Below are 27,971 nucleotides of genomic sequence, written 5' to 3'. Positions count from 1 at the left end.
GGAGAAACGTATGGGTGCCTCATGCTTTGCTCCTTTGTCAAGCAACGTGCCTATGCTATCCTTGCTTCGCTTGTTGCTCAAGCTTGTGTCCAGTCTTGCTTCATTCTTTATACCAGACAAGGACCCTTTTCTCAGATCATAAGATCGGGATCCGGCTGCCAAAGATAGAGATCCTTGTCCGCACTCGCCAGCAGATTGGTCCTTGGGTTGTACCCGACAATAGCACTCTTTCCCTGTCCCGGGAGCTTCTCCATGGGCTCCAGCATATTATTCGGCGCTGGTGGTTTGGAAATGTCCCAGACCAAGAGGCCGTCTTCTCCACTGCCTCCGATGAGGAACTTGCCATCTGGCGTAAGGCACACGTCGCCCTGTCCGTTTGCCGGAGTATGGCCGTCGGACTTGGCGCCCGTGGTGTTGGTGGTGGAGGCGCTGGGTGGGAGACGTCCCGAGGAGCCAGCTTTGCGGTAGCAGAAGTGCGTCAGCTCGCCCGAGAAGGCGTCGAGCACAAAATGGCCGCTTCCGTTTGTCGCGACGACCAAGCTCTTGCCGTCGTTTGTGAACTCAATCTTGGTCCAGTCCACCTTCTGCCCTCCCAGGAAGCGCTGCTCTATGTCGAGGATGTCGAATGTTGCAAACGGCGGCTTGTCATAGTTGCGCATGTCGTAGAGGAGGATGTTTTGCGTGGGCGGCGAGGCAATGGCAATGACGGTGGCAGAGGGATCGTAGGCAGCCAGGTAGGGTCCATGGAGGTTGAGCAGACCGACGTAGTTTGGCGACTGCAGAGTCCACAAGCGCACCGTGTTGTCCTTGGAGCAGCTTAGGAAGTCGTCCTTGGACGGACAGAGGGCAATGGAGGTGACGGTGTCGCTGTGGCCCTTGAAGTAGCGGATGTACGAGTTGTCGTGGGTGGAGAGGAAGCGGATGGTGTCGTCGACCTTTGTGCTGGCGTAGATGATGCTCTGCGCATGGTGGCTGAAGCGCGCCAGATGCACGCCGTACTTCTGGCTCTTGAGCTCCTTGGCGTGCTTGCCTTCTTTGCAGTTGTAGATCTGGAGCGTGTCGTCGTCGCGCGCGACAATGGCGAGCTCGCCCGAGTCGTCAAAGTCGAGCGACGTGACGGAGGTGCCTTGGCCGCCGGATTTGAAGCGCTGGGCCAGGGTTAGTATACGGTAGACTCGCGTGCAGTGCAGGACGTGTCTTGGTCTCACTCACCCTCTGCGGCCGGAAGCTTGTTATGACGTCGCTCACTTTCTGTGTCGGCGGCCCTGCAGGCGGTGGAGGAGGGCCTCCGCCGGGCGTCGCTGAACCAGCCATGGCAGTGTTGGTCTGCTAGTCGTGTGCGGCGACAAGTGCATTCATCCCCACGTGCTGCTGCTCTCTTGGCGAATCAGCGCGGGTGTAAAGGAGCTGCACGCGACGCGACGTGGGTGGGACTGTCCAGCGACCGTAGAGCCGGCGGAATGCGCTGAAGAGTTGCACTCGAATGGAAAGAAGTGGGTCCGGTCCGTCTTACGTAGGTAGTTGTTGCTCCCGAGCCGACACCGGAACCGGTCCTCGATTATTCATTCACCTTCACCATTCCCCGGCATTGACACTGCGACTGCAATTCGCGCACCAGGCCAGACACTACTACGCCTGCTTTCACTTCTGCCCCTGATTCCTGCAAACCCTCCTCCTTCTCCTATCCACGGTAGCGCCGCGACACACTTCCTAGTCACACCGAATAATACCTCCCGTCTTCGGGCACTTTTCTCACCAGCTTGCGCCGCATCCGCATAGAGCTTCAGCATGTCTACAACCCTCGGGTATGTGCTAATCGCCAAGTCTCCATGTCGTATGCCGTAATCCTAATGACTCCCAAACAGCTCCTTCATTGCCGGCGGGATAGCAGCATGCGGTGCCGTCACAGTAACCCACGGCTTCGAGACCGTCAAAATCCGGTGCGCCTCTCTCGAAACGCCTGCGCAACCACTTCGTTGACGAGCGCCCAGTTTACAACTACAAGGCGAACTTAAAGCGAAAAGCGACGCGCCGCGGCTATACAGAGGTGTCTTCCACGGCGTAAGCGTCATCCTGAAGAATGAAGGGCCAAGAGGATTGCTGCGCGGACTCGGCTGCGCCTATGTCTACCAAATGACCTTAAACGGCTGCCGATTAGGCTTTTACGAGCCCATTCGTAAGACCCTCACCAACGTCGTCTACAGCGACCCGGCCGTACAGTCGTTTGGCATCAACCTCTTTGCAGGTGCTTCGTCTGGTATCCTGGGCGCAGCAGCCGGCTCGCCATTCTTCCTCGTAAAGACGCGCTTACAATCCTACTCGCCCTTCCTGCCCGTCGGCACACAACACAAATACAAAAACGCCATCGACGGCATGCGCCAAATATACAGCGCCGAGGGCATCAAGGGCCTGTACAGAGGCGTAGGGCCAGCCATGGTCCGCACAGGTTTCGGCAGCTCGGTACAACTTCCCACGTACTTCTTCGCCAAGAGGCGGCTGGTAAAACATCTGGGTATGGAAGAGGGCATGCCGCTGCACATTGCCAGCAGTACCGCGAGTGGCTTCGTCGTGTGCTGTGTCATGCATCCCCCAGACACCATCATGTCGCGAATGTACAACCAGACCGGCAACCTCTACACCTCGGCATTTGACTGCTTGAGCCGAACCGTAAAGACAGAGGGCATTTTCGCCCTGTACAAGGGCTACTTTGCCCACCTGGCCCGTATTCTGCCACATACGGTATGCTGGCACAACTGGACAAGACAAGAAAACTATTGCTGACCATACGACAGATCCTGACCCTAACACTCGCCGAACAAACCATCAAGCTCATGCGTTTGGTAGAAGACCGGATACTGCCAGCAGACATCAAAGCAAAGATATGAGTAGAGACTGCTTGGCGGCTGTAGGAGACGCTTGAGAAGAAGAATTGGAGCCATACTGACACCAATGCCAGCTAGCACATGGCCAATGTATATTTTGAACCTGAGAATATCCCTTGCATCACTTACCAATCAAAAAGTAAAGGTCATCGAACATACCCCTGTGACTTGGACGGGTTGGCTGACTTGTGGTCAGACGAGGGTAGGGTTTGGTACGCAAATCGCTCCATACTCGTGATAATGAGCAACATGCCGGAGTTGTTCTCCGTTTTACTCTTCAAAAATCCCAGCATGTCTTCTTCGCTCGAATTACCTCTTTGGGCTATATTCTTGACCGCTCAGGACCTAACTGGATAGCTGCCAAGTGCGGGACGGGAATGCCCTCTCGGGCCATGAGTGTGATCGTATACCAGGATCTTGATCGCCTTGCCAACTGTGTTGGAAAACTTCTTCGGCGAATCATAATCTGAACGGAAGTAGTGTAAACGAGCTTGTCATTGGTGCTTGTTACAAGCTAAACTGGGTAGCTGTGAGGGAGTTATGTATGTGGCGTTTTGTCAAATCCTTCGTATTGCTTTTTGTTCGAGTTTTCTCCAACGCACATTGAGCCTCATCTTCATGCATGGCGTTACCAATGCAGTTGGGCCGTCATGCGTTGCGTCAATTATCAGACGAGGAGCCAAGGTCGAGTGCCCCTGTTGTTTACGCACAAAGTCTGCGCCTGCCTTTCTCGTCCGCAACAAGGCGAATGTGGAAGCCGCCGATGCGCGAGCTGGAGGGCAGATTCGGGTCTGACGAGGTTACGACTCGTGACCACTTGCAGTTTGACAATGATACTGGGCGAATGAGATGAGGATGCGTGGTTGCGCAACCGTGCGGAGTGCAGGAGGTACTGCAGATGCAGCGTAAGCTGGAGTGCATGGCTCGAGTGCGGGACTAGAGGACAGGAAACGTAAGTTTGTTACACACGCAGACGAGCAGAATGTGAGCACGACAGCAGTATTGCGCTATCGTCCGCCGTGCGCCGTGGTCCGTGGAGACGAAAGGTCTTCTCCGCGGGTTGAGGTACACGTCTTGGAGGCGAATGAGATGCTTGCAGAACAGCGATCGAGTTTGAGAGAAGCAATACACTGCCCGTCTGGTGCAGACGTTATTACCGTTGAGGGCCGGATTTTACGGGGGTAATGGTTGGAAATATGGTCCACAGATCCAGGCATTTTCGTGACGCGAGAGAACAAAGCAAAGTGCCCCGCTATTGGGCGATCTTACGCCTATGTCGTGCAGTTCGAGGTCGAGGGGAGCCGACGAGAAGCACGACCTCAGGGTTCCTGGATCCTCGGTGCTCTGGACCCCGTCAGGTTATGATTTGGAAATCAAAACTGTCACGATTTGCTGGTTGTGTTTGCTGTACGCGTGGAACGTCGTCACCTGTCTGCGTTTGACAAGGTCAGCCTGACTCTTCGTGCTGGGGATGATGACATGTTTGCAAGCTCGTTATCCCCGATGGCAAAAGCATGATGCTGCGGTCGTTGGCTGCAAGTGAAGGATTCGTGATCTGGGCTGATCGGCGTCTGTCGGGGACGAGCGACAGGGTTCTGGAGACGGGAACCCCTGAAGCGTGAAAGCCTCACTTCGAATCAAGTTCGGCCATGATGACAGGATCTTCTGGAGACCTTCTCCGATCAGCGCCCATCTCCTTCTCGTCTGCTCGTCTGCTCGTCTGCGCCTCTTCCCTCAAACACGAAGAAAAAAAAGTGTCCGGTTTCGCCTCCGAGTTCAATGCTGCAGCCTCACAAACACAGCCTTGACCGATGTCGAGGCGGAATGCTATGTGGTCAATCCATATAGTGCGTGTCTGGGCCCAGTGGCTTGCGAATGCCTTCTCACGTTGTCCAGTAAGATGTCCTAGTGGTGATCTCACTAGTGGTAGTGTGGCAGATGGCTACTAGGGTTCTCCGCATCTTTGCCCATAGCGCTGGGTCATCCGCCCTTTCCTGCAGTCTCTCTAGCGATATTATTAGCCCCTCGCTGCACCAGGCAGAATACCATTTCCATTGTCACCGACTGCTTACTTTCCCTGGAACCGACAGCCCATCGCTGGCGAGTCCTCTCTTCGTTCGATAGTACCGTCGACATCGCGAGGTGTGTCACGCGCATGCCATACCGGATATCGTCTTGGGCTCTGAGCGCCGTCTCGTGACCAGTCCCGACCTCGATATTGGACGCTTTGCACCCAAGCTAACATTCGCCCTTCCCTAGCACGGCGTCGCTGGATCCACCTCCGTCTGTGAATGTCACGCTGTATCCGCACGACAAATCACCCTCGCGACAGTTTGGACTAGCATCACCAAACCTCGCCACTGCTAGATCAATATTGGTATGCGAGAATGCCGGTTCGCATCATCACCTCCATCTTCCGACGACAGTGCATGAGCTTGGGCAACGGAGGATGATGCCAGCCGCTGCTGAGTATCCCACGCCATCCACGCGACGATTCGAGAATTTGCTTCCTACTGGACGGTCAACTTTGCACTTCGATACACTTTTACGGCCCACTATGAACCTTACCTTTCTGCCTCGCCCACCATGTGGATCCAAGAAGCGCAGCCGAGCCGTTGCTGACATCGACGGCGAACATTCGTGTGTACAGAAGAAGAAGCGACGACTTCGATTGTTCCTTATCACTTCTCGCTTGTCGCCACAATTCTCTTATCCAGCAACCAACATTGTGGACCGCGGCAGCTCCAAGATTGCAGTATGGGCCAAGCAAAAGGCGCTTGGACGGAACCTGCTCAGGAAGGCTGCCATTCTGAATGGGGTGCGCAGACGACTGATCCTGACCAAAGAAGCACAGAGCGGGTATGGTCGTGTACCAATCGAGCAAGAGAGAGAACAAGAACAACTCGAATTGGCGAGGCTGGAGTTCAACCATGGCAGTGTTGACACTTACACCAGACCTGTGCTGTCCCGAGATCCGTCAGTACCACCTAGTGCTGCTGTGAGGACTGGGGGCCACTTTGTGGTGTCTGGATCGCCTACAAACTCACCACCCTCGTCAAGAAGTCCTTCACCTACCTCGTCTTCCCCGACAGCAAGGGATCCTCCTGATGAGACTGCCGTCTTCCGCTCACCAAATGAAGCATGGTGCCACTCCGCGAGAGATGCAACACCACGTCGAGACTACCTACCTATGCCGCCATCGCCACTCGGAATCTCGAACTATGATGCTTTTGATGTCGATGGAGATTCGTTCGACCCGTATGCTCATCTCGACGACGAAGACGAGCCGATACCAAACCCTTACGACGACGAGGACGTGCCTTTCTCGCCATCTGTCGTCACCGCGGGCTCATCTACCACATCACACACTGGCACTACGAATGCAACTATGTTCTCTGATCTCATTGGGTTGGACCACTCAGAATCAGTATTTGGAGACTACGATCAGGTAGAGGACGGTGCTGATGCCATATGGCCGAGCGTGTCTACATCCGACAGCCCAACCCCTACACTTGTGTCAACATCACCAGACGTCTCTGCCTTGTTTGCATCATGTTTGGTGGCGCCCAAAAGAACAGACTCATTTGCCATGTCGCCCAACTTCCGTCCACGCATGCCGACCAAATCTATATCCCCAGAGATGCTTGCCGTGACCACCACAGCAGCCACTTCGCCAAATTTCCCATCCGCAAGCTCACCAACCATGCCGGCATCTCCTAGTCTTATACCAACAACAGCACCAATGTCGCCAAATTTCTCTCTTGTACCAACATCACCAAACTTCGCCTCGTCGACCGCGACGGCATCGAGGTCGCCAAATTTTTCATCATTAGCTGTTCCAGCCTCACCGAATTTCTCACCAATACCGAAGTCGCCGAATTTCAGTGCACTCGACGCATCCATGACAGCACAAAACTTGTCTGCGTGGAAGCACACAGACACACATTCGACAGAAGCAGGCGGATCTGTCCGTGCCACTGATGTGGAGGAAGAGCGCAAACGGCAGAAAAACTTGATGTTTATGCGTTTCGGAGCATGAGTGGCGCTACCCTCTGCTATTGTACTAATCTACCGGATTTGCCGTATACCATGACAACAAAAAACTCTCACAAGACCCATATGCAATCGGGGTTGGGAAAGGAAGCTCGTCTTCGAAGAACGTTTGCAACGAAAGTGGCCAAGGTGGTCTCATTGGTATCAGTATGTACTTGTACAATTTTAACAACCAAAAACTTGGAGTATTAGGAAGGCAAAAAGGATAGAAGAATAAAGGGAACGAGACGTTCTCTGTACTATCACCATGGGGAGCGATGGACATCCGTTAGGGCTGTATCAACGGGCGTTTTGGAGTACAGGTGTACTCTTGTAGCGGTATTTTCCATTGATCGCGTCGAAGTGTATGTATAGGATTTGGCGTTGACGAAAAAGGAACTGCGGAAGAAGCATGGAGCATGTAGTGCGAAAACATTTCTTTGCATTTAAAGGTGAATCTTATGGTTCAAAACTACTACAAAAGCTCTGAATGTGACCGATACACCTTTTCGTTACTACCTCGTCTTAAACCGGAAGTTGATTAGAGTCTTCGCAGCAAAATCTTTTCTCTCCTCATAGAGTGCATACTACGCTTTCTGCAGCTTTGAGGCTCGGTCGAGAGCTATGTCGCACATGGCCTGGATGGCTTCTTGACGCTCAGCTTTGATATCGCCACGGTCGATGCGAGAGCGCATGTTCTCCATAATTTCTGGTCGGGGACGGCCATTGACGAACACGCTACATATTCGTTAGCATGTCATCGACTGTAAGCTCATGGGAGGGATCACATACACATATCTCAAACCCGGAAACTTCTCTTCATATTCCCTGTTCAGACTGGCCAATTTCTCCTTCTCTTCCTCTGCACCCGCCTGCAACTGCGCCTGTTCTTTCCGGCTCTGCTCGCTGTCTACTTTCTTCTCGCCCAGCCTCGGGTGCGAACAGAGTATCTCAGATAGCTTCTTCGCGTCGCTTTCCTCAGCCGACTGTGCCAGCGCAGCGAGCTGCGCCCTGATAGCGGTGATCAAGATGTCATAACTGGGGAAAGTGGCAGACCTCAGCACGGGAAATGTTATCTCGCGGAGAGGAGGAGAGGGTTCAAAGAGCAGGTCGAGAACGTTTGTGAGTTCGGATTCGGAGGCGTGGGGGAGGGTGCTAGCAGCCGGTAGTGATGTCATTGTCGAGGTTGAAGCAAAGTGACGAGTCGGATTTAGCGTGTGTCTGGGATAGCCGTTGATTGCTTTTCGCGGTACGTTTAGTTTGGGACCGAAGTCTTTGGACTAGCTGGGTACTGAAACTATCTCAAAGGTTGATGTTTGTCGATTGTTTATGGTGAGGCAGAAGGCTTGTAGGACATTTGCTTGCTATTCAAACTCTTTCTTGCTGCGGCCGCTACCGACCGATCAGCGATGCAGTGCAGGCTCGGTGGCCATGACCAAGACCCGCATGGTGTTGCTGCAAGCTGCAAGCTGCAAGGGGATAGCGGGGCAGATGGACAGCAGTAGTGTGCGCTGCCCGACGGACCATTTCTAGCTTTTCTTAGTCGCGACGCGTACCATGTTTTGGAGGTAAACAACGGACGAAGCTTGTAAACTTGCACGCATGACCTCGGGAGTCTTACGTCTTTCCACGAGTTCCGGCGAGTTTCCATCACCCTCAACAAGTGGTGTTGGTGCGAGGTAAGCGCGTGCACACTGAAATGGTAGATTGCAAGAATCTGGACCGACTAAAATAGCTGCGAGATGCCATCGCACTCGTCTCCAGGCAGGGGAATGCCAACAAAAGTGTGCGATCTACTGCTGGGGTTCAGGCAAAGTTGCACCAGAACAGCTGTTTGCTTCTTCCTTCCCCACCCTGTCATCGGCGGGTTACCGGCGGCAGAAGCAAGGGATGGCTGTCATTGCCGGTGCGCCCATGGGAGTGATCTCATCGCACTGGCTGTGACCTGGGACGCGTCAGGACTATCGGCGGCCTCGTGCATTGTGCCTGCGTTAATGCGGTTCCTCCCTAGACATCAATGCGTGGGCTGGCGCATGGCTCTGGTCGCAGCACCCGTGGACCCAAGGTACGCGCCTGTACGACGACGTGTCTGTGAAGAAAATAAAAGAACAGAAAAAGCAAACACTGCTCTCGTGGGATGTCGATAAAGTGCGGGAGCCGTTATGTCGGTGAATCAGGCGCTCTGTGCTGGTGCGGAGATATAGCCCTGGCCAGCTCCCGGGCTGCGCGTACAGTAGTTAACAGGGGTTGCCGTCGCTTCGTGTTTCAGGTCTCGACACTCTTGGTCGGCCGCCTTCACCCATCCTCTCTCCCAGCTTAAGCTTTTGAGCGTGCTAGGCGGACTGCAACGGTACATGTTCCTGGAGCGTCCATTTGCCTTGACGCACAGCGCTGCCCCAATGGCCGGTTACCCGCCTCTGCTACTCGACGGATCCCTGATTTGACTTGATGACCCCTACTTCGCCTTGACCTCCTGGAATCTCGCTCGTCGATTGCACCCGCGACGACAACACCGTCTCCTTGCAGACGACGACGACGACGACGACACGCACCGTTTTGAGAGTCTGCCGCCCAACGCGTCTCCTGTTGGGCGCCTTGCACCATCATGTCGCTGAACGGCCTGGACAATGTCGAGGTAACACAGGCGTACCAGGGTGCTCTCGCCGAGGCTGGCGGTTGGTAAGACGTGCCCAATTTCTTCTTCCGTCGCGGACCACGTGCTAATGTTTGAGGTATAGGTTCCTGCTCAGATACACTTCAAGAGATGCTGTCGAAGTCCTGACACGGGGCACGGGGGGAGCCGGGGAGGCGCGCGCTGCCGTGGCCCAGTACGAAGAAAAGTCGCCGCTGTACGGCCTCCTGCTGTACCGTCGGCGCAAGGTCCTGGTCAAGTACGTGCCTGAGGGCACGTCGCGACTGCTGCAAGGTAAGTTGAGCCGTCAATCGCATCACCCTCACCGCTAACCCGCGACAGCCCGCGTCAGTGTCCACTTCATCAACATCACCGAGAAGTTTGCGCCCCACGACGTCGTCCTGTCCATCACCACTCCCGAAGAGCTGAGCGATGCCGCCCTTACCGCCGCCTGCACTCTGCACACTGCTGCCCCATCGAGCTCCTCTTCGAGCGGATCGTCGCGACAGCAGAAGCTCAGCTGGATACAAGAGGCCGCCGAGGAAGGAAACCAGCCCGACGGAGAAGGCAATGTAGCACGACCGGGCACCGCCAAGTCCAACATCCCCACCATTCTGGAGCCCGCCACAAGCAGCGAAGACGAGCCCATCAGGAGCGGGTCGGTTACGTCGCAAGCAGAGTCGGTTCCGTTGATGCTGGAAGAGAAGGCGGTCGAGCACAAACTGTCGCCACAGATCTCCCATGTCACCATGGAGACGGTAACCGAAGGGCCGACAACGCCCGACGACACTGATCTATCAGACCTGCAGGACACGCTCAAAAGCTACGATTCGCTCTTCGAGAACGGACCAGAACCGCGCGGCTCATCGCAAACCACCAGGCCAGACTACGACGAGCTTTACCAGCACTACTATGAGCAGTACACCAAGCCCAAGGTCAAACTCGGACCGCGACCGCGACCATCGCTCGAAGGCCGAAGACCGTCCACCTCTGGCAGCGCGCCCTCGGACCTCGCAAGGCCTGTCTCGTCGCTTCCTGCAGGCTTGCGGTCTGCAACACGAAAGACGGCTAGCAAGAAAGAGTCCAAGACAACCTCCTCCAACACACTTCCCACCATTGCTATTCCTCCACAACACGACATCCCTCCGATACCCGACATGCCGCAATCCCCTGCTTCGTCCATGTACTCAACAAGAGCCCCAGGCAGCACAAAGTCCATGCCCGTGTCCGCGTACAAGAGCCACCTTAGGTCCGGAGGAACGACACAAGAAAGGACAAGGCTTATGAAGGCTGTCGAGATGCGCAAGAAACAACAACAGGCGCAACAACTGAAGAAAGAAAAGGCCACCGAAGCTGCTGCGTTGGAACCGGAACCGCAGGCTGCGGACACTGAAGCTGTGACTGAGGCTGGCGATGAAAATCCGACAAATCCTGCCGTTCCTGCCGCCGAGTCCGATGAGAACACTCCCACGGCACAGACAGATGACGAACCCGAACTCGACAAAGAGACACTGCCTGGTGATGATCGGCCTTCAAACCGTCCGAGCAGCTCCGGCATGGCGTTTGCGGATGGTCAGAACGAGGCAGACGACTTGAACTCGACGGCTTCGGTATCGTCACCGATATCTGCGCAAACTCACGGCTCTTCTGGCGCACCTTCAACACGACCATCGTCCATCTCAGAAGACGAGGTAGGCATGGAAGACTCGCAAAAGTCCGAGGAAAATGAAGAATCACACAGTCCGGATTCCTTGGACGAAGAGCAATCCGTCGACAGCGCACCAACTATAATCCCTGAGAGTACCACTCCTGTGCCATCTGCTGAACTTGACGCTGAGCATACACAAGCCCCAGCCATCACTGAACGAGCACCGTCGTTTGATGAAGATAGCAGTAAAAGAGATACTCTGCGACCAAGTGAAAACGATGCTCCATCGCAGCGCCGCTCGAATCGGGAGTCCACAATATACATGCCTTCAAGCGAAGCGTTTGAACAAGACGATGGCCATGTCAAGAAGCGAAACAGAGAATCTATGCTTATGCCCTCGTCTCAGCACCAGACTTGGTATGAAACCAAGGGAAAGCGACGTGCAGTGTTGGACCCATTGCAAGCCAGCGCCGACAATTCCGAGACTGAGTACCTCTCGGACGACTCTTTCATGGAAGAACTCCAAAGCGCTACGGTACATCAAGCCAAACCCATGTCAGTGTCCAAGTCGCCGATTACACCATTTTTCTCGCGCAAGTCCTCTGCAACAGACCTGTCAACACCTCCCAGGTCAGCCTCTTCCAACTACCACGGTATCAGCCGCTTGTCACCTGGAGAGAGCACCCGTAAGGTTTCAGGCGGCTGGCCTCCTGCGCCAAAATCCGATACGAGTGCGCGTACGAAAATCAACGTTTCCTCTGGCATCTCGCAAAGGATCAAAGCACTCGCAGACAAGACTAACAGGGAGTCGGCTTCACAAATCAGTCTCGCTAGTTCTGCTTTGAGCACAAAGAGCTCTACCCTCGCTCAGCGTAAATCTTCATTCTTTGCAACAACACCCGCTGAGACCTCGCCCAATGGGAGGTCTAGCACGCGTCTTGGAAGTCCTGCGTTCTTGAGTTCGTCAGCTTCAACGACGCCCGACAAAAAGAAACAGTCAGCCCCGATCAAGTCGACAGTATACAACGTGCAACGGGGAGCCGAAAAGCCAGAGTCTGTGCAAGTTACTGCCCGCATCGTTCGGGATGAGCGGACCATGAAGCCAACACTTGCGATGCCAACTGAGGGCACGCCACTTGATCTCCACCAAAGCCCGCTCATCATCGATCATCAAAAGGCAACCATCACGCCCAAAAGCCCTACTCGTGGAAGACCTGAGCCTGCATCTCCTCCACCCTCTTCGTCACATTCGCGCGAGCCTAGCAATGCGCCCTCGCGTGCATCGTCTGAGAGCACATGGAGGAGCTTTGGTCGCCGCATGAGCGAGTCCAAGTCGGTACACAGCCACGATGGCGAAGACAAGAAGGATGACAAGAAAGAGAAGAAGGACAAGAAGGATTCCCGCACGAGCAAGATGTTCAAACGCATGTCTTCTTCGATGGCTGCCATGTCGTTCAAGAACTCGAGCAGCAACTTGACGCTTCCCGAGAACGATTTGCGCTCTACTTCGTTGGCATCACTGCGGGAGCCGCCGCCACCTGTGCATGTTGGCGATCTGAACATCCAGTTCCCGGACACTCTGGTGAGTCTTTGCAGATGGCAAGTTTGAAAACATATTAACCGGATGCAGCTCTGGAAACGCCGATGGGTCGAGATTGACTCGCTGGGCAACCTCGTACTCAGTCCTTCTAAACACAACGAGAAGGGTGCCGTAAAGCGCTTTCACCTTAGTGATTTCCGCACGCCATACCCACCGGATCAGGATCGACAAGAACTTCCCAACAGTGTAGTTCTCGACTTCATGGACGGGCGGACCTTGCAGTGCGCATGCGAGACATATATTGCGCAAACTCAGGTTCTACAAAGTAGGTCTTTGTGCTCTGCTTGTTTATGTCGGGTGCTAACTATTGTTCAGTCCTCCGGGAGGCGCACGATGCCTGGCTTGCGTACAACCAAGCGTTGTAATCGGGTGCTACCACGTCCAACCCGACTCTCTGCCTCGACGGCATCAATACTCTCCTTTCCCCCCCTCTTTCCCTCTCCCTCTCTCGATTTTTCTTTGTTACGACGTACGACTACAGCATCAGGCATCACCTTTTCCTTGTTGAGTTGGATACAAAATGGGGTTAAACTGGGGTTGTATCTATCTCCTTGCATCTTTTCTATTGAGTTTTGTTTTGGTTTGCCCGTTCCCCTTTCATACCCGTCGTATTTGGGGGATAGGCCATTTGGCAGGCTTGGAGGTCTTTGATTCTCTTCTTCATGTAAGCTTCATGTAAGACACATGGCTGGTGTTTGTAATATCTAATGCTGCACTGGAGGCGGCTTATTTTTGGCGGTTTCTGGAGTGTGGACGGATTGCCATGAAAGGCGGACTACAGTAGAAGATATAGAGATTATTCCGCAATCGGATCAAGTGCCTGTTCCGTGGACTGTGTGGCTGTCTCAATGCAAGTGAACGAGAGGGGCGCATTAAATGCTCCGCTCAAAGAAGCATCATGTGGCAGCGATTGTGACAGCTTTATCCAAAGTGTTGGGCAAGATGGCTGGCGTCGGATCGCGGCGTGAGCTGTGCACAGAGTCGGGATGGGGTGGTCTCGGCCGTAACAAGTTAGTGCATCGGGCGGACATGGGTTAAGCGACGCCTGGCGTCATACATGCATTCCCCATGCACTCGACCTGTGCATGCGATGGAGAGCTCGCTATGAGAGCGATGGGCTGGCCAAAGGGCCTTGGGGCCGCAAGCATGTGCTCTAGCTGCTGCTGCTGCTGCTGCTACCCGAGAGTCGTCCTCGCCCTCGCCCTCCCTCTTAGCTCCACGCCATAAGCAGCGACGACAAGAGAACGCGCCCCGAAGACTCCGCATCGGGACATCCCAGAGCAAGTGACAGTTTGTTGCGCCGGTTGCCTGCCCCGTCTCGCAGCGCATCCTGCAGCCTCGAGGCAATCACTGCGAGGGTAACCCATTCTGTTCACAGCAGCCGTCATTGCATTGCGACGAGCCGCGGCGCAGTGTGCCCGGCCAGGCACGTCAACCAGGAAAGACGAGGGCTGCGCATCCGTGGGCGCCTTGTATAAACACTGCCCGCCGCCTCCGCCCTGCCCTCCATCATGCCGGCCACTTCCCCAAACCACCCTTTTGCCTCGCCCAACGCCATCCCGCCCCGCACGAGCTCCACGGGCATTCTCAACCTGAACACGAACCCGGGCGCTGCCAAGCAACCCTCCAGATCCAGTGTCCTGCGTCCCCTCAGCGAGATTGATTGGTTGGGTCAGAGCAAGAAAAGCAAGACGAGCCACTCTGTAGACCCTCTGAACGCGCCTTTCCAGCAACAGTCGCTGCAGCCTCCCCGGCCCCAGACCATGGCGTCGCAGCCGAATTCGCCCCCGCGCACAGAGTACGCTGACGTCGACTCGCCCATGACCACTGCCCACACAGGCGCCAGCCTCGAATCCAGCACAAACTACCCCACGCCGCTCTCTCCACCATCAGAACACACAAAGGACATTGGCGAGGAGCTCATCTATGGAAACGGCGTCGCGTGGACAGAGGCCAAGGAGCGCATATTACTCGGGCCGTACGACTACCTCTATGGACACCCCGGCAAGGATATACGGAGCCAGTGCATTGCGGCCTTTAACCTTTGGTTGAAAGTACCGTCAGAAAGACTGGAGATTATTACAAAAGTAGTGGGCATGCTGCATACGGCCAGTTTACTGTAGGCACGCATTCTCCGCCCTCCCCCATCTCAACTAACCCCATCCAGCGTCGACGATGTAGAAGACTCCTCCCTCCTCCGCCGCGGTATCCCGGTTGCTCACGCCATCTTTGGGACCCCACAAACAATCAACTCGGCAAACTACGTCTACTTCCGCGCCCTCTCCCTTCTCCTCTCCATGCACAACCCGAAACTCATCGAGATATTCACCGAGGAGCTCTTGAACCTGCACCGCGGACAGGGCATGGACCTATACTGGAGAGATAGCCTGACCTGTCCGAGTGAGGCAGATTACCTAGAGATGGTCGGAAACAAGACTGGCGGCTTGTTCAGATTGGCCATCAAGCTCATGCAAGCCGAGTCCACCACAGACATGTACCTTGGCCATTCCCAATCCAATCTGCACCTCAACTAACCCCTCTTCCAGCGACTGCACACCTCTCGTCTCGACAATAGGCCTCCTGTTCCAAATCCTAGACGACCACCTAAACCTCTCGCCCACATCCGGTTACACAACCCTCAAGGGCCTCTGCGAAGACCTCACAGAAGGCAAATTCAGCTTCCCCGTCATCCATGCCATACGCGCCGATCCAAGCAATCAGATCCTTATCAACATCCTCAAGCAGAAAACCACAGACGAAGAGGTCAAGCGGTATGCGTTGAGGTACATGGAGAGTAAAGGCAGCTTCGAGTACAGCAAGGGTGTGATTGAGGAGCTGAGGAGTAAGACAGATGAGCACGTCAGGGCTATTGAGAGGGAGTTGGGACATGAGGGGAGAGAGGGCGCCGAGGCCTTGAGGGTTATGCTGGCGAGGCTGGTGTTGAAGTGAAGGACGTTTCTTACTTATACTTTGCATTTCAGCGCTCATTGGATACCGTCATGGCTGGTGGATATAATGTCGGTATGTCATGGTTTTATGAAGCTTACGTTGAATGATGGGAATCCGTACATGTCTGTCGGTACATGCCTTGATACCCAATGTACTGCTGGTTTGTGTATATAATAATGACATGTGGTTCTAAGAGCTGGGGAGTATCATTGAGTGGGCTCTCCAAAAATTGAAACGAGATTTGATTTAATGCCCCGGCCTCTGTTTGCTCATCATTCAGTAAACGTGATGGTGAGAACTACAAGCATGTGCCATCTCGGTCTCCCCCTTACCCTCCATGTGCTCACTGCTCGTTCGCCACCACTTTCTTGTCGACCTTGATCTTCTTGACCGCAGGCGCCATAACCCGCTTTTGTTGCGCACCAAGACACTTCCTTAGTGTTGCTCTAAATTCTTGTTGCTTCTGCTCGTTGGACGGTGCGCCATATAAATTGTGATAAGTACTTTGATGAATGTCGAAATGATCCTCGCCAAACTGTAAAATGTCGACGACAGCATCGACTTTGCCTTGTGCTAAACCAACAGCTTCCATCCACGGGAATGCATCACGGTAGAGTTGTTCAGCTCCGTACTTGGTTGCTCGATACCCACCGACGCGCGTATCAATGTGGAAGGCGGTGATGTTGGTAGCCCAGACGAGTGTGGCGAAACCTGGATGTTGGTGTACCAAGTCAGTATATATCTCACATGCAGTGCGGACAAGAAGAGTACTAACAGGAGTGATTGTATGCCTTCATTGCGCGACCATAAAGCCAGCCTCGAATGCGGAGCGTCTTCAGATGTTTGGCGGTTCTAGGTCCAAGGTTGATCATGAAGTTGTACAAGGCGAAGCTGTTGGCGAAGATGAATTCGTTGTTGCCGTACAGAATGTCGATACACTCTTGGTGGATCTGCTTGCTCACAGCAAGGAGCGACGGGACAAGAGCGGCCGGTTGTTCGTGTTGGCTTCGGATGTTATCGTTCATGAGACGTGTGTCTGTCCAATTTCTATTGGTTGAGATGTTCGCCTGACACTTGGCTGTGATGCGTTCGACAGTACGGCGCTTGTGCTTCCACGTGCCGGCGAGATTGATACCAGCAGGATCGGTAAGAGTGTATTCATAGATCATGTTCCTGATCTCGGCAGGGAGGTCCAGGAAGGGAAAGATCTTGCGCTTGGGAAGTGGTCTGGAGCTTGCCTTGACTGTTCGCTTCTGATGAACGCTGGTCAGTCTTGCCACTTCCAGTCCACGCAGAAGTGCATCGAACCTTTGCCTGTGGGGTCTCAAAGTCCGATTCAGAGTCTGAATAGTCCAGGTCGTTGAGATGATATGTGACCTGAGTTCTCTTGCGCTTCGAGTAGCGTCCAGACGCAAACGTCTCTTCGGGGGCATTGATGTCGGTCATTGTAGATCCTTTGTAAGTCAGATGTACTGAATCGGAATTTTGAAGTTGCGAAAAAGAACAGAACGCGTGTGATAGTGATCGGACACGACAAGACGCGTGTGTGGTCTTCTTTAATAGAATTCAGCGATGAATGTCGCGTGGTCAGCTGTTGCACGTTTTAGGATTAGCTTAGGCAACGACGCGGTAGAGCCAGGGTTAGCAAGGCATCAACTCGACGGCGTCGGCGTCTTCAACAGGGGCTAAGCGTAATTCGCGGATATTTGATTGAAGTCGTATGTGACCACACCCATGACAACGTGTGCAAAGCAGCGTTGAGCGTTTAGAAGGAAAAGTGCGAGTCGAGGATGTTCCATGGTTTCGTCACTCCGCTTAGTCATTTGGCCCACTAACCGAAATGAGAGGCGGACAGATTATCGCACACCATCCTCAGCAACATGTCTTCGATAAAATCGCTTACGTCTTTCAAGCTCGATCTGCCCCCTAGTTGTATTGAGTTCTTTCCGCTGAATCCTCAATACGCGATAGTCGGCACGTACAACCTCGAAAAACAGGATGAGAAAGAATCTGCAGGCAGTGCTCCGCACGATGGAAAAGTGAGCGCCAAAAATCAACAGCGTAATGGCAGTCTGATACTGGTACAAGTTGATGGTGACATTGTGTACGTGAGACAACCTACAGATTCAATATAGTAGCTTGCATGCAGTCAAAACCGGCACTGACGTCAAGCAGTAACATCATCCAAACCCTATCTACGCCATCAGCTGTCCTCGACATCCATTTCTTGACCCACGTTACTAGCTCCAACTTTGGTGTTGCGACATCAACAGGGGCTTTCGCCATCTACGAGCTCCAGTCATGGCAGCGAGACCCTAAGATTGCGCACATTAAGACCATCCAGTACTTTCCAGAAAATGTTCTCATTACCGCCTTCGCCTGGCATCCGGAGTCCTTCATGGTCGGTATGACGCTTTCGAATGGGCAGGTGTGTCTCGGTGTAATAGATACGGAAGACGGATCCGATGCACCAACGAAGATGGAAGTCGCTTCGCATGACCTGGAAGCCTGGACTCTCGCATTCCTACCGGATGGCTCGGGCGTGTTGTCTGGCGGAGATGACAGCGCTTTACGTTTTGCTGAACTATCTGACGGCTCTGGAGGAAGTGTACCTTGGATGGATGGGAAGATACATGGTGCTGGCGTCACTGCTATTCTTCCAGTGCATCTCGACAGCGAGGGCGGGTTGATAGTCACCGGCAGCTACGACGATCATATTCGGCTGCTTCATGTACCCATCTCTGGCCGTCGTCGGGTTCTCGCAGAAGCCAATCTCGGTGGTGGCGTATGGCGGCTGAAGCTGCTGGACCGAAACCCCAAGCTGCCAGCGCACCACGGCGTAGAGAAGTGGAGATCAGAGCCACCACCAGAGGCTATCCTACTGCTTGTCAGTTGTATGCATGCTGGTACCAGGATCGTGAGGCTTACCAAGAGCGCTTCCACGGATTGGCAAATTGAAGTGCTGGCCAAGTTCGAGGAACATGAGAGCATGAACTATGGCAGCGACTCTCAGCCAGACCTCAATAGTCAAGGCCAACGGACGTTCATATCTACGAGCTTCTATGATCGGCTACTGTGCCTTTGGAGATATTAGTCGTCCGTAACAGGTAGTCAAACTCCAAGGATGAGTAAACTTACGAGAAACCACGCGTGAAACAAGCTGACTACATTTGGAATGATGTGCTTATCAAGTAGCAGCAAGCAAGCAAGCAGAAGAACGTTGCCCAGAAAAAAAAACTGGGACAGTAGAACCTGTGTGTTGTGCGCAGCACCTGAGCCACCATCAGGTAGCGACGCCAGTGGAATACGTAAGATTACCACTGGCCTATCGAGTGTCAGAGTGCCAGGGAAAGAATGATCAAGAGTGGAAAAGAGGGAAGAGAAGGGAAATGTTTCGATATTGTGAGGCTAGTCTGGGGATGCTGCTTGAGGTTCACACCGAGAGAATGGTAGAGGTAGGAGGTATGTTGGCCTTGCCGTTTCTAGCTTGTGAGAAATCGCTTGAGATGGAGTCGCTGAAGTCCATTGACTTGATGCAAGGCTTGCAGTGTGCACTGTCACGTGTAGGACAAGCGTACATCTTTTGTTATAACTCGAAGGGTCTTCCTGGTGTACAGATACCGATACCAACACCACACGCTAAACTACACCATGATGATACCAGCCACGCCAAACGCTATGCTAATAAAAAAAACTAGATGGGTATCGTAGCAAATGACACGGGGAACAACAACAACAACAACAACAATCACCACATGACCATATGCGCATGTCATCACCTCCTAGCCGGCGGCGATAGCAACCCGCTGTCTATGGTCTGTCTCCTCAAGTCTTCCTTCTCCCCCAACAGCGCCTTGACTCTCTCCACCCTGCTTACAGCCTTCTCCAAGCGATCCAGCCTTCCCATCTTCTCCCGATCCCTGCGTTCCAGCGTCTCGATCCTCTCTTCCAACTTGGCTCTAGCCCGTCTCTCTTCGGCGACCATTTCGTTTGCCTGGCTGAATAACTGCACACTCAGCTCTTCAATCTCCGAATCCACCGTCTGAACGCGTGCTTCGGCCTTGGCGCGCAGGGCACGCTCGCGCTCTAGCTCGTTGAGCAGTGTGTAGTCGACGGGCGGGGCGCTGGATGCTTCTTTTGGTGGTGGGGGCGGAGGCATAGCTCCCGTGTTGGCGGGCGACGGGAAGCGGCTCGTGATGAAGGAGAAACGGGAGGCCCTTGTGGAGCTTGAGGTTGTAGGACGTGGGGGATCGGCGTCGATGGAGGGGCGGGCCGTGGCGTTGACGACGTCGGACTGTGAGGTTTGGGTACGGGGCAGCTTGGGGGCGTGTTGGGTCGCTTGGAGGCTGCGTATCTGGTCTTCGTAGTCGGCACACCTGTCCACTGTGCCTTGTTAGTTTGCATCTGGCCTCGGTGAGGTGTGACGCCTAGCGCATACGGGAGCATACCAGCTGCGGTTGCCTTCTCCTTTAAGCGCTCCATTTGTGCCTCCAACTCCTGTATCCTCTGCCTCGCGTCCTGGAGCTCTGCCATGTCTATGCTGCTGCCACATGCAGGACAGCTCGGCGTATGCGCATCGTTTGGGACGTGTTTCGTCGGTAGCGGAGACGCTGGCGGCGATACCTGGTCTGCCACTGCCATGACGCCGAATCGGTGGGCTTTGACGTTGCGATGGTAATGTTTCGACTTGTCGGTTGACAGGTCTTGGAGGTTTGCACAAGACCAGCAAGAAGAAGAGGCAGGCGGGTGTGGGGCTGGTGTCGTGGCAGTGGATGACGGAGTTTGGCTGGCGCTTGTTAGGTTTCAGCAGTCAAGTGATGATCTCAGATCCCTGCGTCGACTCGCCTCGGGAGCGTCATGCAGGGCACGCGCCCCGATGCCATTTTCGGACTAAGAACTGACACTAACATACACGCTACGCAAATGCGCCCTGGTTCTCTTTCACCCACTCTTCAAACCGCGTCGGCTCCCGCTCCATGTACTTTCCCAAATTCTCCACAGCCTTGTCGTATATCGCACTGTAAGCGTCGCTTCCCGCATTGCTTTCCCGCATGCCCTGCACCAGCGTGTCGAGTATCGGCCTGGGAATGTAACCAAACTTCTCAAAGTACCTCTCCTCGTCAATCTCTTTGATCTTAATCTCCTTGCCCAAGGCCCTGCCCATAACACCAAAGCCTTCCCGTTGGCTCATAATCTTTGGTCCGCACAAGTAGATCGACTGTCCCGCTTCTTTCTGGAAGCCCGCTACCACGAGAAGTGCCCCGCACACCGTGCCGATGTCTGAAGGGGCGAGGTAGTCGTAGACTACGTTGGGATAGAGGAGCTCAACTTCACCCTTCTTGATGTCCCCGAGGTTCCACATTATGTTGGTGTTGAACCACCCAGGTCGTACGGCCGTGTACGACATGCCTGTCTCTCTCAGCGCGCCTTCAGCCGCGGCGTGGAAAGCGGCGATTTTGTCCTTCTTGTTGGCGTCTGAGCTTAGAGGGTCGCTGACCTTGAACGAAGACAGCAGTACAACATATGTTATACCACTCTCCTTCAGCGCTTCAAAGCTACTTCGCATGCCGTCCTGGACTTCATGTACCACGTACACAAACGCTGTCTTTGCCCCAGACGTCTCGACGGCGTGTTTGATCGTTTCCGGCTTGGCTAGGTCGGCTTCAACGCGGACGTAGTTGTTCCCTTCTTCTTCGATTGCCTTCAGTGCCTTCTTCGTGTCTCGCATAGCGAGATAGACTTTTGCACCGCGTCTGTGTGCTTCAATGGCAGCAGCACCGCCCACACCCCCCGTCGGGCCAAAAACAAGAACTGGACAAGTCATGGTAGGTTATGAAATTTGCGTGCAAGTGTCTTGATTGATTTCGTTTCTGTCAACAAATAGTTGCATCTTTATAGCCGGCGTTGACTTGCTTTTTATCCTCTTGCTGGTTTACTGTTAGGCGTGCCGTGTTGGCGCCCGAGACACTCATCGGTATGCTTTTCGCGGCGTCTCGGTGACTCGGTATCCTGTTTATCACAACAAGACCACATAACCAGGCGTATGCGCAAAATACGAGCAAATAATAAATACTAGCTCTATGAATAGTCGGCGCTCTAATTCTTCCGTGTCGCCGTATGCGGACAAATGCACAAAGTGCCGATATCGATGTCAATGACGTCAAGGGCGGAGGCTTAACCCACCGCATGCCACTTAGGTACCATCGGGTAATGCGAATGCTACTACCCTCAGCACGACATATCTTCTTTCTGTAATCTTTGAATAGCCTGTTTTCTGTTTGCCAAAACATAGATCTTTCTTCGTGCTAAGAGAAAACCGCCCGCTCGTTGTTGGCGGGCCGATGGTAGGTACCAGGTAACGCAGGTGTACTAAGAAGACGGTCGGTTCCCTCTTACTATATAAAGTAAAAGTGACGACAAGAAGGTTCCTGTATATGGGATCTTCTTTTGCAGCCAATATATACAAAAGAAAAATCGAAGCGCAGGCATCAATAAACTACCACAGCTAGCGATATGCGTTATACGCCTTGTCCGGTACCTGCACGCTATTCCTGTCATCACTACGCACCTCATTCACAATCGTCCTGGTGATACCACCCTTGTTAGTCTGCCCTTGTAAAATGTATCTCTCACTATCCCCATCGTCGTCGATCTCATTATCGATTCGTAGTCTGTCGCCTTTAGCCCCGGTGCCAATTGTGAAAGGTACGTCGTAAAGAGGCAGGACGTTGTCACTAGGGCCCTGAGCTTTTGACCGGCTGTTGATAAAGGTAGAGGGCATGATCTTATGGAACAAAGATTCAAAAGGTTTACGTAACGGTGGGAGTGAGGCGATCAGTATGCCGACTGATAGCTCAAGACCTGACCATATCGCCAAACGAACGCTGTCCCATGTGGGATCTTTGGTCTTCATCAGAACAGGGAGTTCGATTGTCTTGAGAATGGAACAAATGGTTGCGCTAACGATACTGTCAGCGTGTTGCGCACATCGAACAAGGGATTAACTCACCCCAAGCCCAGGCAAAAGACGACTCGTAGACCCCATTGAGTACGACTTGGGAGCTGGATAGTGGAGAGATATATGATTGGTGCGACAACGTATACGATGTCTGTAAAGATGTTGGTTCCACCCTGCCACTAGTTTAGCACATATTCTCCCCTGACACTAATCTGTGCCAACGAACCTGTGTCCAAGACAGTCCAACGTTGCCCGTTGACATGAAGCATTCTCCTGGAACTTTCTTGTTCCAGTTGGCTTCCATTGGAGTGCTGCAAAACACACTCATCATGGGAACCACCAAGCTGAACGTCGTAATCATAGCGACACTCACCCACACGATGCCCAAATAAACTCTGGAGAACTTGAGGGCAAGGAGGTACGCGCAGATAGAGTACTTCAGGGCTGAAATAGCAAGCATGTTGAGGATCTGGCCAATCCAGACGTAGTAGCTATACTTCCTCATATCGACGCTAGGATCTTTCATGTGACGGCCCAGGCCATAGTGAACCGTTTTGTAGCGCACTACAATAGAAGCTATGTTGAGAATCTAAAATCAGTAAAGTCAGCCTATAGGTCAAAGATATTTTGAAGGTGATGACATACCACAGCAATGATAAGGAGACCGTCACAAACGAACGTTCTACGTTTGGTTCTAATACCGTGGATCATGCGCCAGACAACGATGGCGGTACTGAGGACGCAGAGGGAGGTGGTTGAGGCTAAAATCTCTACTCGCTGAGTAGGCCACTCTTGATGCGTGTCTGCCATGTTGAAAAAAAAGCCACACAAACGATAGGGCAAATGTAAAAACGACACCAAGGACAAGGACAAAGACAAAGATAAAGGCCACGTTGAGTCTTGTTGTAATGTATACCAAAAGGAATACTTCTAGCAGTGCTTCCTCACTTAATATTGCATCCATACGTGACCCAACAATTCGGTTTTGGTAAACTGCATGCTAGCCAAGGCACTGTGTCCCAGCGACCAACATTGTGAAGCCCAGCAACCGCCCACGAATGGGGTGCTTTCCGAAAGCTTGCATGGGTTATCAATATTAGAATCCTAGATCCTGACGAACGGAAGATTCATCTCAGATCCTTCCAGCAATTCGGCTACAGTATGGCAACGATGGACGCCGCTATCACGCGCAGCATCTTCGTGAGTGGTCAGTGAAGCTCCATCAGTGTTGTGATGTCTCCTGCTATCTCGTTAAGCTGTGCCACCTTCATATTTACAAGCGGGAAATCGGCCGATGTATGTGTGAGAACACATGAAGCTACTGGTCTTGATTGACACTTCTCAAAGTCTCCTAGTCGAGCTTTGGACCCTCGTGTCAATGACGCCAACTTAAAGTCCACCACATCATAGTGTTCTCAGCTTTTCGAAACCGACCAAAGATGATGAATATTGCCTTGAGTCAGAGAATTGGGATGAAAATTTGAGTAAACCAGTCTCCTTCGCTCTCTACTACCGCGGCTGATCCGGCGGGTATTACGATGGAGAAAAAGACTTGGCATACATGTAGAGTCCAATATGCATGCGTCAAAGACAGGCGGTTCGTACAACTGTGGCGTGTTGTGGATCATCCAAATGGAGCAGTCCTCTAAGCGAAGAGCAAGCAATGTGAGGCGACATGTACGAAGGAGCTTGTTCCTGACAGAGTCGAATGATCGGGGATACACTCCAAAGAGACTAAAGTTTTGACCGAGAAACTGATAATAGCAGCATAACGCATCCCTGGCGACAGTATATGCGGTCTTCAGACTGAGAAACCGAATGCTAAAGGATATCTGATATCTCCTAAAGTCCGCTTACTCGTTGGAGGATTCAGCTCTCAGGGCCCCGTTGGAATATCTGCAAGGGGCTCACCTACTTGCACATCGAACCGAAGTGTGAAGACTGGGCCATAGGAAGGAAGAAGGAAGAAGGATTGTGGCGTGTCCAGCGTCGCTGCATGCACTTGCATCTGGGCCCAGAATAGCGGGATGCGGCAGCCGTGCCGCCCGAAGCAAAAGTACGATTTTCGTTCCGCGCCACGCTGGCGTCAGGCGTAAATAGGTACTCGAAGCTTAAGATGAGATAAGATATCACATATTTGATGTACACACAGAGGTAATGTATCTTTAGCGCCAGATCGATGGCGACTGGTGCATGGGAAGGCTCAAGATTCCACCGGTGTCGCTTGCAGGCAGCGCACAAGTTCCTGCGACTTTGACTGCGCCGCATGCTCTGCTCCACTCTGCCATGAGATACAATTTATGCACGAACATGTATCCACTCCCCACACTAAAGACGCTCCAGGAAGGTCGGTTGAATAGGTTTCGCCACAATACCATTGCACATTGGCGTATTCACCGCAGCCGCCAAGTCGGGAATAAACTAAGTTACCGGTACCCTGCATCTTGGCAGAACGGGCTATCCAAAGTATTGGTATCAAGCCCATTTCAACTCTCTCGTATAGCAAATTTGCACTTACGTAGCAGGGAAAAAGATTCATAGAAGACCAAAAATTCAGCTTGGCAACAGCAAAATATGATGGGTGACGATTCTGAGCGGTGCACAGTGCAAAGTAGTGGTGGGGACAACAGGACGGCAGACCGGGCTGGGGAACGTGCCTTACCGGTAGCTCCGGAAGTGCCCTTGCCAGTTTAATCTTGCGACCCATCTTTCTACCACGCCGCAAATCCTCCACTCAGCCTACAGGACGCCCTGTTGCCATGCTTTCAGATCGCGTGGAAGCGTTTAAAGACTCTTATTGCCCGCGGAGCTTTACTGCCGACATGCAGCGACTCATGTGTATTTTGACGACTTATGCGCATCTGGATATTCGACGATGATCTAGATGAATGGCGGAGATAGACGACGGATGCTCGAAAAAATGTATTTAAAAGCTTGAGAGATCCTGGCGTTGGAAATGTACCTTCCCTTCAATCAAGTCTCCTGCTCTCGACTCCTGTCCCGCAGAGGTCTCTTCCGAGATGTTGTCAACAACCACTTTAGCCGTCGTTGCCCTCCTAGGCGTGACCAGGGCTCTGCCGAACAGTGCTGGACGAGCACAAGTCAATGCCTCAAAAGACACATGGGACTATGTGATAGTTGGCGGAGGAGTCACAGGGTTGGTAGTTGCCAATCGCTTGACTGAGGATAAGAAAAGTAACTTGAGATGGTACTATCCAACACACAGAGTCAGATCAGCACTAACAAGTTTATCCAGAACATGTTCTTGTTATCGAGGCTGGCGCAGCATATGACAATCCCAACATACGTTTGCCATACGGCGCTACTTATGCGTTGAATGAAACTCTGCTCTGGGGTTATACTTCGCAACCGGAACCGTACATTGCGAACAAGACATTCCCGACACGTGTCGCACGCGTACTTGGTGGTGGCTCTGTTGTCAACGGCATGTTGTACGATCGAGCCGCAGAGGGCGACTACGATGCCTGGGAGGCGTTAGGAAACAAGGGTTGGGGATGGGAAGGAATGTATCCATACTTCAAGAAGTCCACCGAGTTTATCGAACCACCAGCGGATGTTGCTGAGAAGTTCAACATCACTTGGGATCCCAATGCGTAAGTTGATATATGCGATCTGTGTTTGGAATTCGCTAACTCTGTGGACCTCTTAGGTACGGCAAGGGTCCCTTGAAAATTGGTATCTCGGATTTCCAGTACCCTGATGTTGTAGACTACTTCAAAGCTTTCGCCGGAGCAGGTCTATATGCGCCTAACAGTGGTGATACTGGTGAGGCATACGGAACCTCGTGGTATCCCAACACGATGAATCCTAAGACTGGTGAAAGGTCGCATGCCCGTAACTCGTATTACGATGCTGTATCAGCACGATCAAACCTCGAAGTCATGTTGGAGACACTTGCAACCGAAATTGTTTTCGAGGGCAGTGGCCGTAAACTCGAAGCGAGGGGCGTCAAGATCACCGACAAGAAGACAGGAGCCACAAGGACCGTATATGCGAAGAAGGAATTGATCCTAGCTTGCGGCTCCGTGAACACACCACAGCTCCTTCAGCTCAGCGGTATTGGGCCAAGATCTGTTCTTGAGGCCGCTGGTATCCCAGTCAAGCTTGAACATGATGGTGTAGGTGCAAACTTCCAAGACCACCCATACACCAACGTACAGTTCAATATGTCGAACGTCGGAACCCCCAACCCTAGCTCTTACAGCAACCCGGTGTTCAATGCTTCTGCATGGGAGGAGTACCGCGCCAATAAGACAGGACCGCTGACCTTGTCTCGTGGAAACGGTCTTGCAATGGTCCCACTCCAAATCGTCGACCCGGAAAGATACGGCAGTCTGGCAGAGCAAGTGCGAAGCCCAGACAACGAAGCATTCCTACCGGCTGTCTACAAAAACAGTAAGAAACTGCTCAAGGGTTTCAAGGCCCAGCGCGCTATTCTTGCGGATTTGTACGAGAGTGCCAAAGCGGGTGTCGTTGAGCACACCATTTCTGGATCCGGCACGTTCGAAATTGTCGGTCTCGAGAAACCCATTTCGAGAGGTACCATCATGATCAACCCTGCCAACCCTCAAGGGCCACCAAAGATCCTGTACAATTCGTTGAGCAACCCGATTGACAGGGCTGTCCTTGCATCTTGCGTTCGCTTCCTTCGAACAATCTGGGCTCGTCCAGAGCTGGCGAAGTATTCACCCGTCGAGACAACACCAGGAGCCCAGTACAAGACTGATGACGAGATCATTCAGAGATCGATCGAGGTCGGAAGTGTTATCCCCACTCTGTCACATCCTTCTTGCACTTGCGCCATGATGCCCGAGGACATGGGTGGCTGTGTTTCTGACAAACTCCTTTTCTATGGAGTTAATCGTCTGTCCATTATCGATGCCTCCATCATTCCCATCGTACCTACACAGCACATCCAGTCGACAATGTACGCTATCGGCGAAAAGGCGGCGGACATCATCAAGAAGAGAGGTTGATTCGGCGGAAGTCTTGAGAACATTGCTCCTTTTACATTACACGTCAGTAGCCTAATTTGATCGGTTATCTGGCCTCAGCAAATTCGCTTCATACCTGCCTCAGTTCATCGTGACGTTTGTCGCTGCTCATCTCAAGTAGAATCAGTACTCTCTGTCTGGTCATCCATATCCTAAGAACTAGGGCCACGCAGTTGCATCTGATAGCAGTACAGCGTGATGTAGATGAAGCATGTCGAGGGGGTTGGGTGGCAAAAGCATCCAAATAAGCACGCG

The 27,971-nt window shown here is 52.9% G+C and overlaps 12 protein-coding genes across 12 annotated transcripts; 6 read left to right on the top strand and 6 right to left on the bottom strand.

Annotated features, from left to right (window-relative positions):
* Window positions 1-131: 131 nt before the first annotated feature.
* On the bottom strand, window positions 132-1,314 carry ACET3X_004411 (uncharacterized protein; the record flags this gene model as incomplete). Its single annotated transcript, XM_069450612.1, has 2 exons — window positions 132-1,148; window positions 1,213-1,314. The coding sequence occupies 2 exons, from the start codon at window positions 1,312-1,314 to the stop codon at window positions 132-134; spliced, it is 1,119 nt and encodes a 372-aa protein (XP_069308389.1).
* Window positions 1,315-1,788: 474 nt separating this feature from the next.
* On the top strand, window positions 1,789-2,885 carry ACET3X_004410 (uncharacterized protein; the record flags this gene model as incomplete). Its single annotated transcript, XM_069450611.1, has 5 exons — window positions 1,789-1,805; window positions 1,866-1,940; window positions 1,992-2,124; window positions 2,170-2,739; window positions 2,793-2,885. 5 exons carry the CDS (start codon window positions 1,789-1,791, stop codon window positions 2,883-2,885), a joined length of 888 nt encoding a protein of 295 aa, XP_069308388.1.
* A 2,554-nt stretch (window positions 2,886-5,439) lies between these two features.
* On the top strand, window positions 5,440-6,602 carry ACET3X_004409 (uncharacterized protein; the record flags this gene model as incomplete). The annotated part of the gene is made up of 2 exons (XM_069450610.1): window positions 5,440-6,330; window positions 6,381-6,602. 2 exons carry the CDS (start codon window positions 5,440-5,442, stop codon window positions 6,600-6,602), a joined length of 1,113 nt encoding a protein of 370 aa, XP_069308387.1.
* An 899-nt stretch (window positions 6,603-7,501) lies between these two features.
* On the bottom strand, window positions 7,502-8,092 carry ACET3X_004408 (uncharacterized protein; the record flags this gene model as incomplete). Its single annotated transcript, XM_069450609.1, has 2 exons — window positions 7,502-7,652; window positions 7,707-8,092. The coding sequence occupies 2 exons, from the start codon at window positions 8,090-8,092 to the stop codon at window positions 7,502-7,504; spliced, it is 537 nt and encodes a 178-aa protein (XP_069308386.1).
* Window positions 8,093-9,519: 1,427 nt separating this feature from the next.
* ACET3X_004407 (uncharacterized protein) lies at window positions 9,520-13,159 on the top strand (the record flags this gene model as incomplete). Its single annotated transcript, XM_069450608.1, has 5 exons — window positions 9,520-9,593; window positions 9,653-9,840; window positions 9,889-12,776; window positions 12,825-13,059; window positions 13,110-13,159. 5 exons carry the CDS (start codon window positions 9,520-9,522, stop codon window positions 13,157-13,159), a joined length of 3,435 nt encoding a protein of 1,144 aa, XP_069308385.1.
* Window positions 13,160-13,875: 716 nt separating this feature from the next.
* On the top strand, window positions 13,876-15,929 carry ACET3X_004406 (uncharacterized protein). Its single transcript, XM_069450607.1, has 3 exons — window positions 13,876-14,913; window positions 14,962-15,288; window positions 15,341-15,929. The coding sequence occupies exons 1-3, from the start codon at window positions 14,306-14,308 to the stop codon at window positions 15,741-15,743; spliced, it is 1,338 nt and encodes a 445-aa protein (XP_069308384.1). The 5' UTR covers window positions 13,876-14,305; the 3' UTR covers window positions 15,744-15,929.
* Window positions 15,930-16,086: 157 nt separating this feature from the next.
* On the bottom strand, window positions 16,087-17,484 carry ACET3X_004405 (uncharacterized protein; the record flags this gene model as incomplete). Its single annotated transcript, XM_069450606.1, has 3 exons — window positions 17,052-17,484; window positions 16,519-16,996; window positions 16,087-16,454 (listed from the first exon to the last, which is right to left on the bottom strand). Exons 1-3 carry the CDS (start codon window positions 17,187-17,189, stop codon window positions 16,087-16,089), a joined length of 984 nt encoding a protein of 327 aa, XP_069308383.1. The 5' UTR covers window positions 17,190-17,484.
* Window positions 17,485-17,623: 139 nt separating this feature from the next.
* On the top strand, window positions 17,624-18,837 carry ACET3X_004404 (uncharacterized protein; the record flags this gene model as incomplete). The annotated part of the gene is made up of 2 exons (XM_069450605.1): window positions 17,624-17,847; window positions 17,919-18,837. The coding sequence occupies 2 exons, from the start codon at window positions 17,624-17,626 to the stop codon at window positions 18,835-18,837; spliced, it is 1,143 nt and encodes a 380-aa protein (XP_069308382.1).
* Window positions 18,838-19,518: 681 nt separating this feature from the next.
* ACET3X_004403 (uncharacterized protein) lies at window positions 19,519-20,384 on the bottom strand (the record flags this gene model as incomplete). Its single annotated transcript, XM_069450604.1, has 2 exons — window positions 19,519-20,126; window positions 20,192-20,384. The coding sequence occupies 2 exons, from the start codon at window positions 20,382-20,384 to the stop codon at window positions 19,519-19,521; spliced, it is 801 nt and encodes a 266-aa protein (XP_069308381.1).
* Window positions 20,385-20,658: 274 nt separating this feature from the next.
* On the bottom strand, window positions 20,659-21,567 carry ACET3X_004402 (uncharacterized protein; the record flags this gene model as incomplete). The annotated part of the gene is made up of 1 exon (XM_069450603.1): window positions 20,659-21,567. One exon carries the CDS (start codon window positions 21,565-21,567, stop codon window positions 20,659-20,661), a length of 909 nt encoding a protein of 302 aa, XP_069308380.1.
* Window positions 21,568-22,248: 681 nt separating this feature from the next.
* ACET3X_004401 (uncharacterized protein) lies at window positions 22,249-23,412 on the bottom strand (the record flags this gene model as incomplete). Its single annotated transcript, XM_069450601.1, has 5 exons — window positions 22,249-22,702; window positions 22,753-22,874; window positions 22,928-23,137; window positions 23,186-23,290; window positions 23,347-23,412. 5 exons carry the CDS (start codon window positions 23,410-23,412, stop codon window positions 22,249-22,251), a joined length of 957 nt encoding a protein of 318 aa, XP_069308379.1.
* A 2,309-nt stretch (window positions 23,413-25,721) lies between these two features.
* Window positions 25,722-27,698, top strand: ACET3X_004400 (uncharacterized protein; the record flags this gene model as incomplete). Its single annotated transcript, XM_069450600.1, has 3 exons — window positions 25,722-25,896; window positions 25,958-26,315; window positions 26,372-27,698. 3 exons carry the CDS (start codon window positions 25,722-25,724, stop codon window positions 27,696-27,698), a joined length of 1,860 nt encoding a protein of 619 aa, XP_069308378.1.
* Between the last annotated feature and the right edge of the window lie 273 nt (window positions 27,699-27,971).

This window comes from Alternaria dauci, chromosome 3, assembly GCF_042100115.1.
Source record: "Alternaria dauci strain A2016 chromosome 3, whole genome shotgun sequence".
Taxonomy (NCBI): domain Eukaryota; kingdom Fungi; phylum Ascomycota; class Dothideomycetes; order Pleosporales; family Pleosporaceae; genus Alternaria; species Alternaria dauci.
Note: the sequence above shows the minus strand (reverse complement) of the source record. Positions and strands in the feature narration are given on the sequence as shown.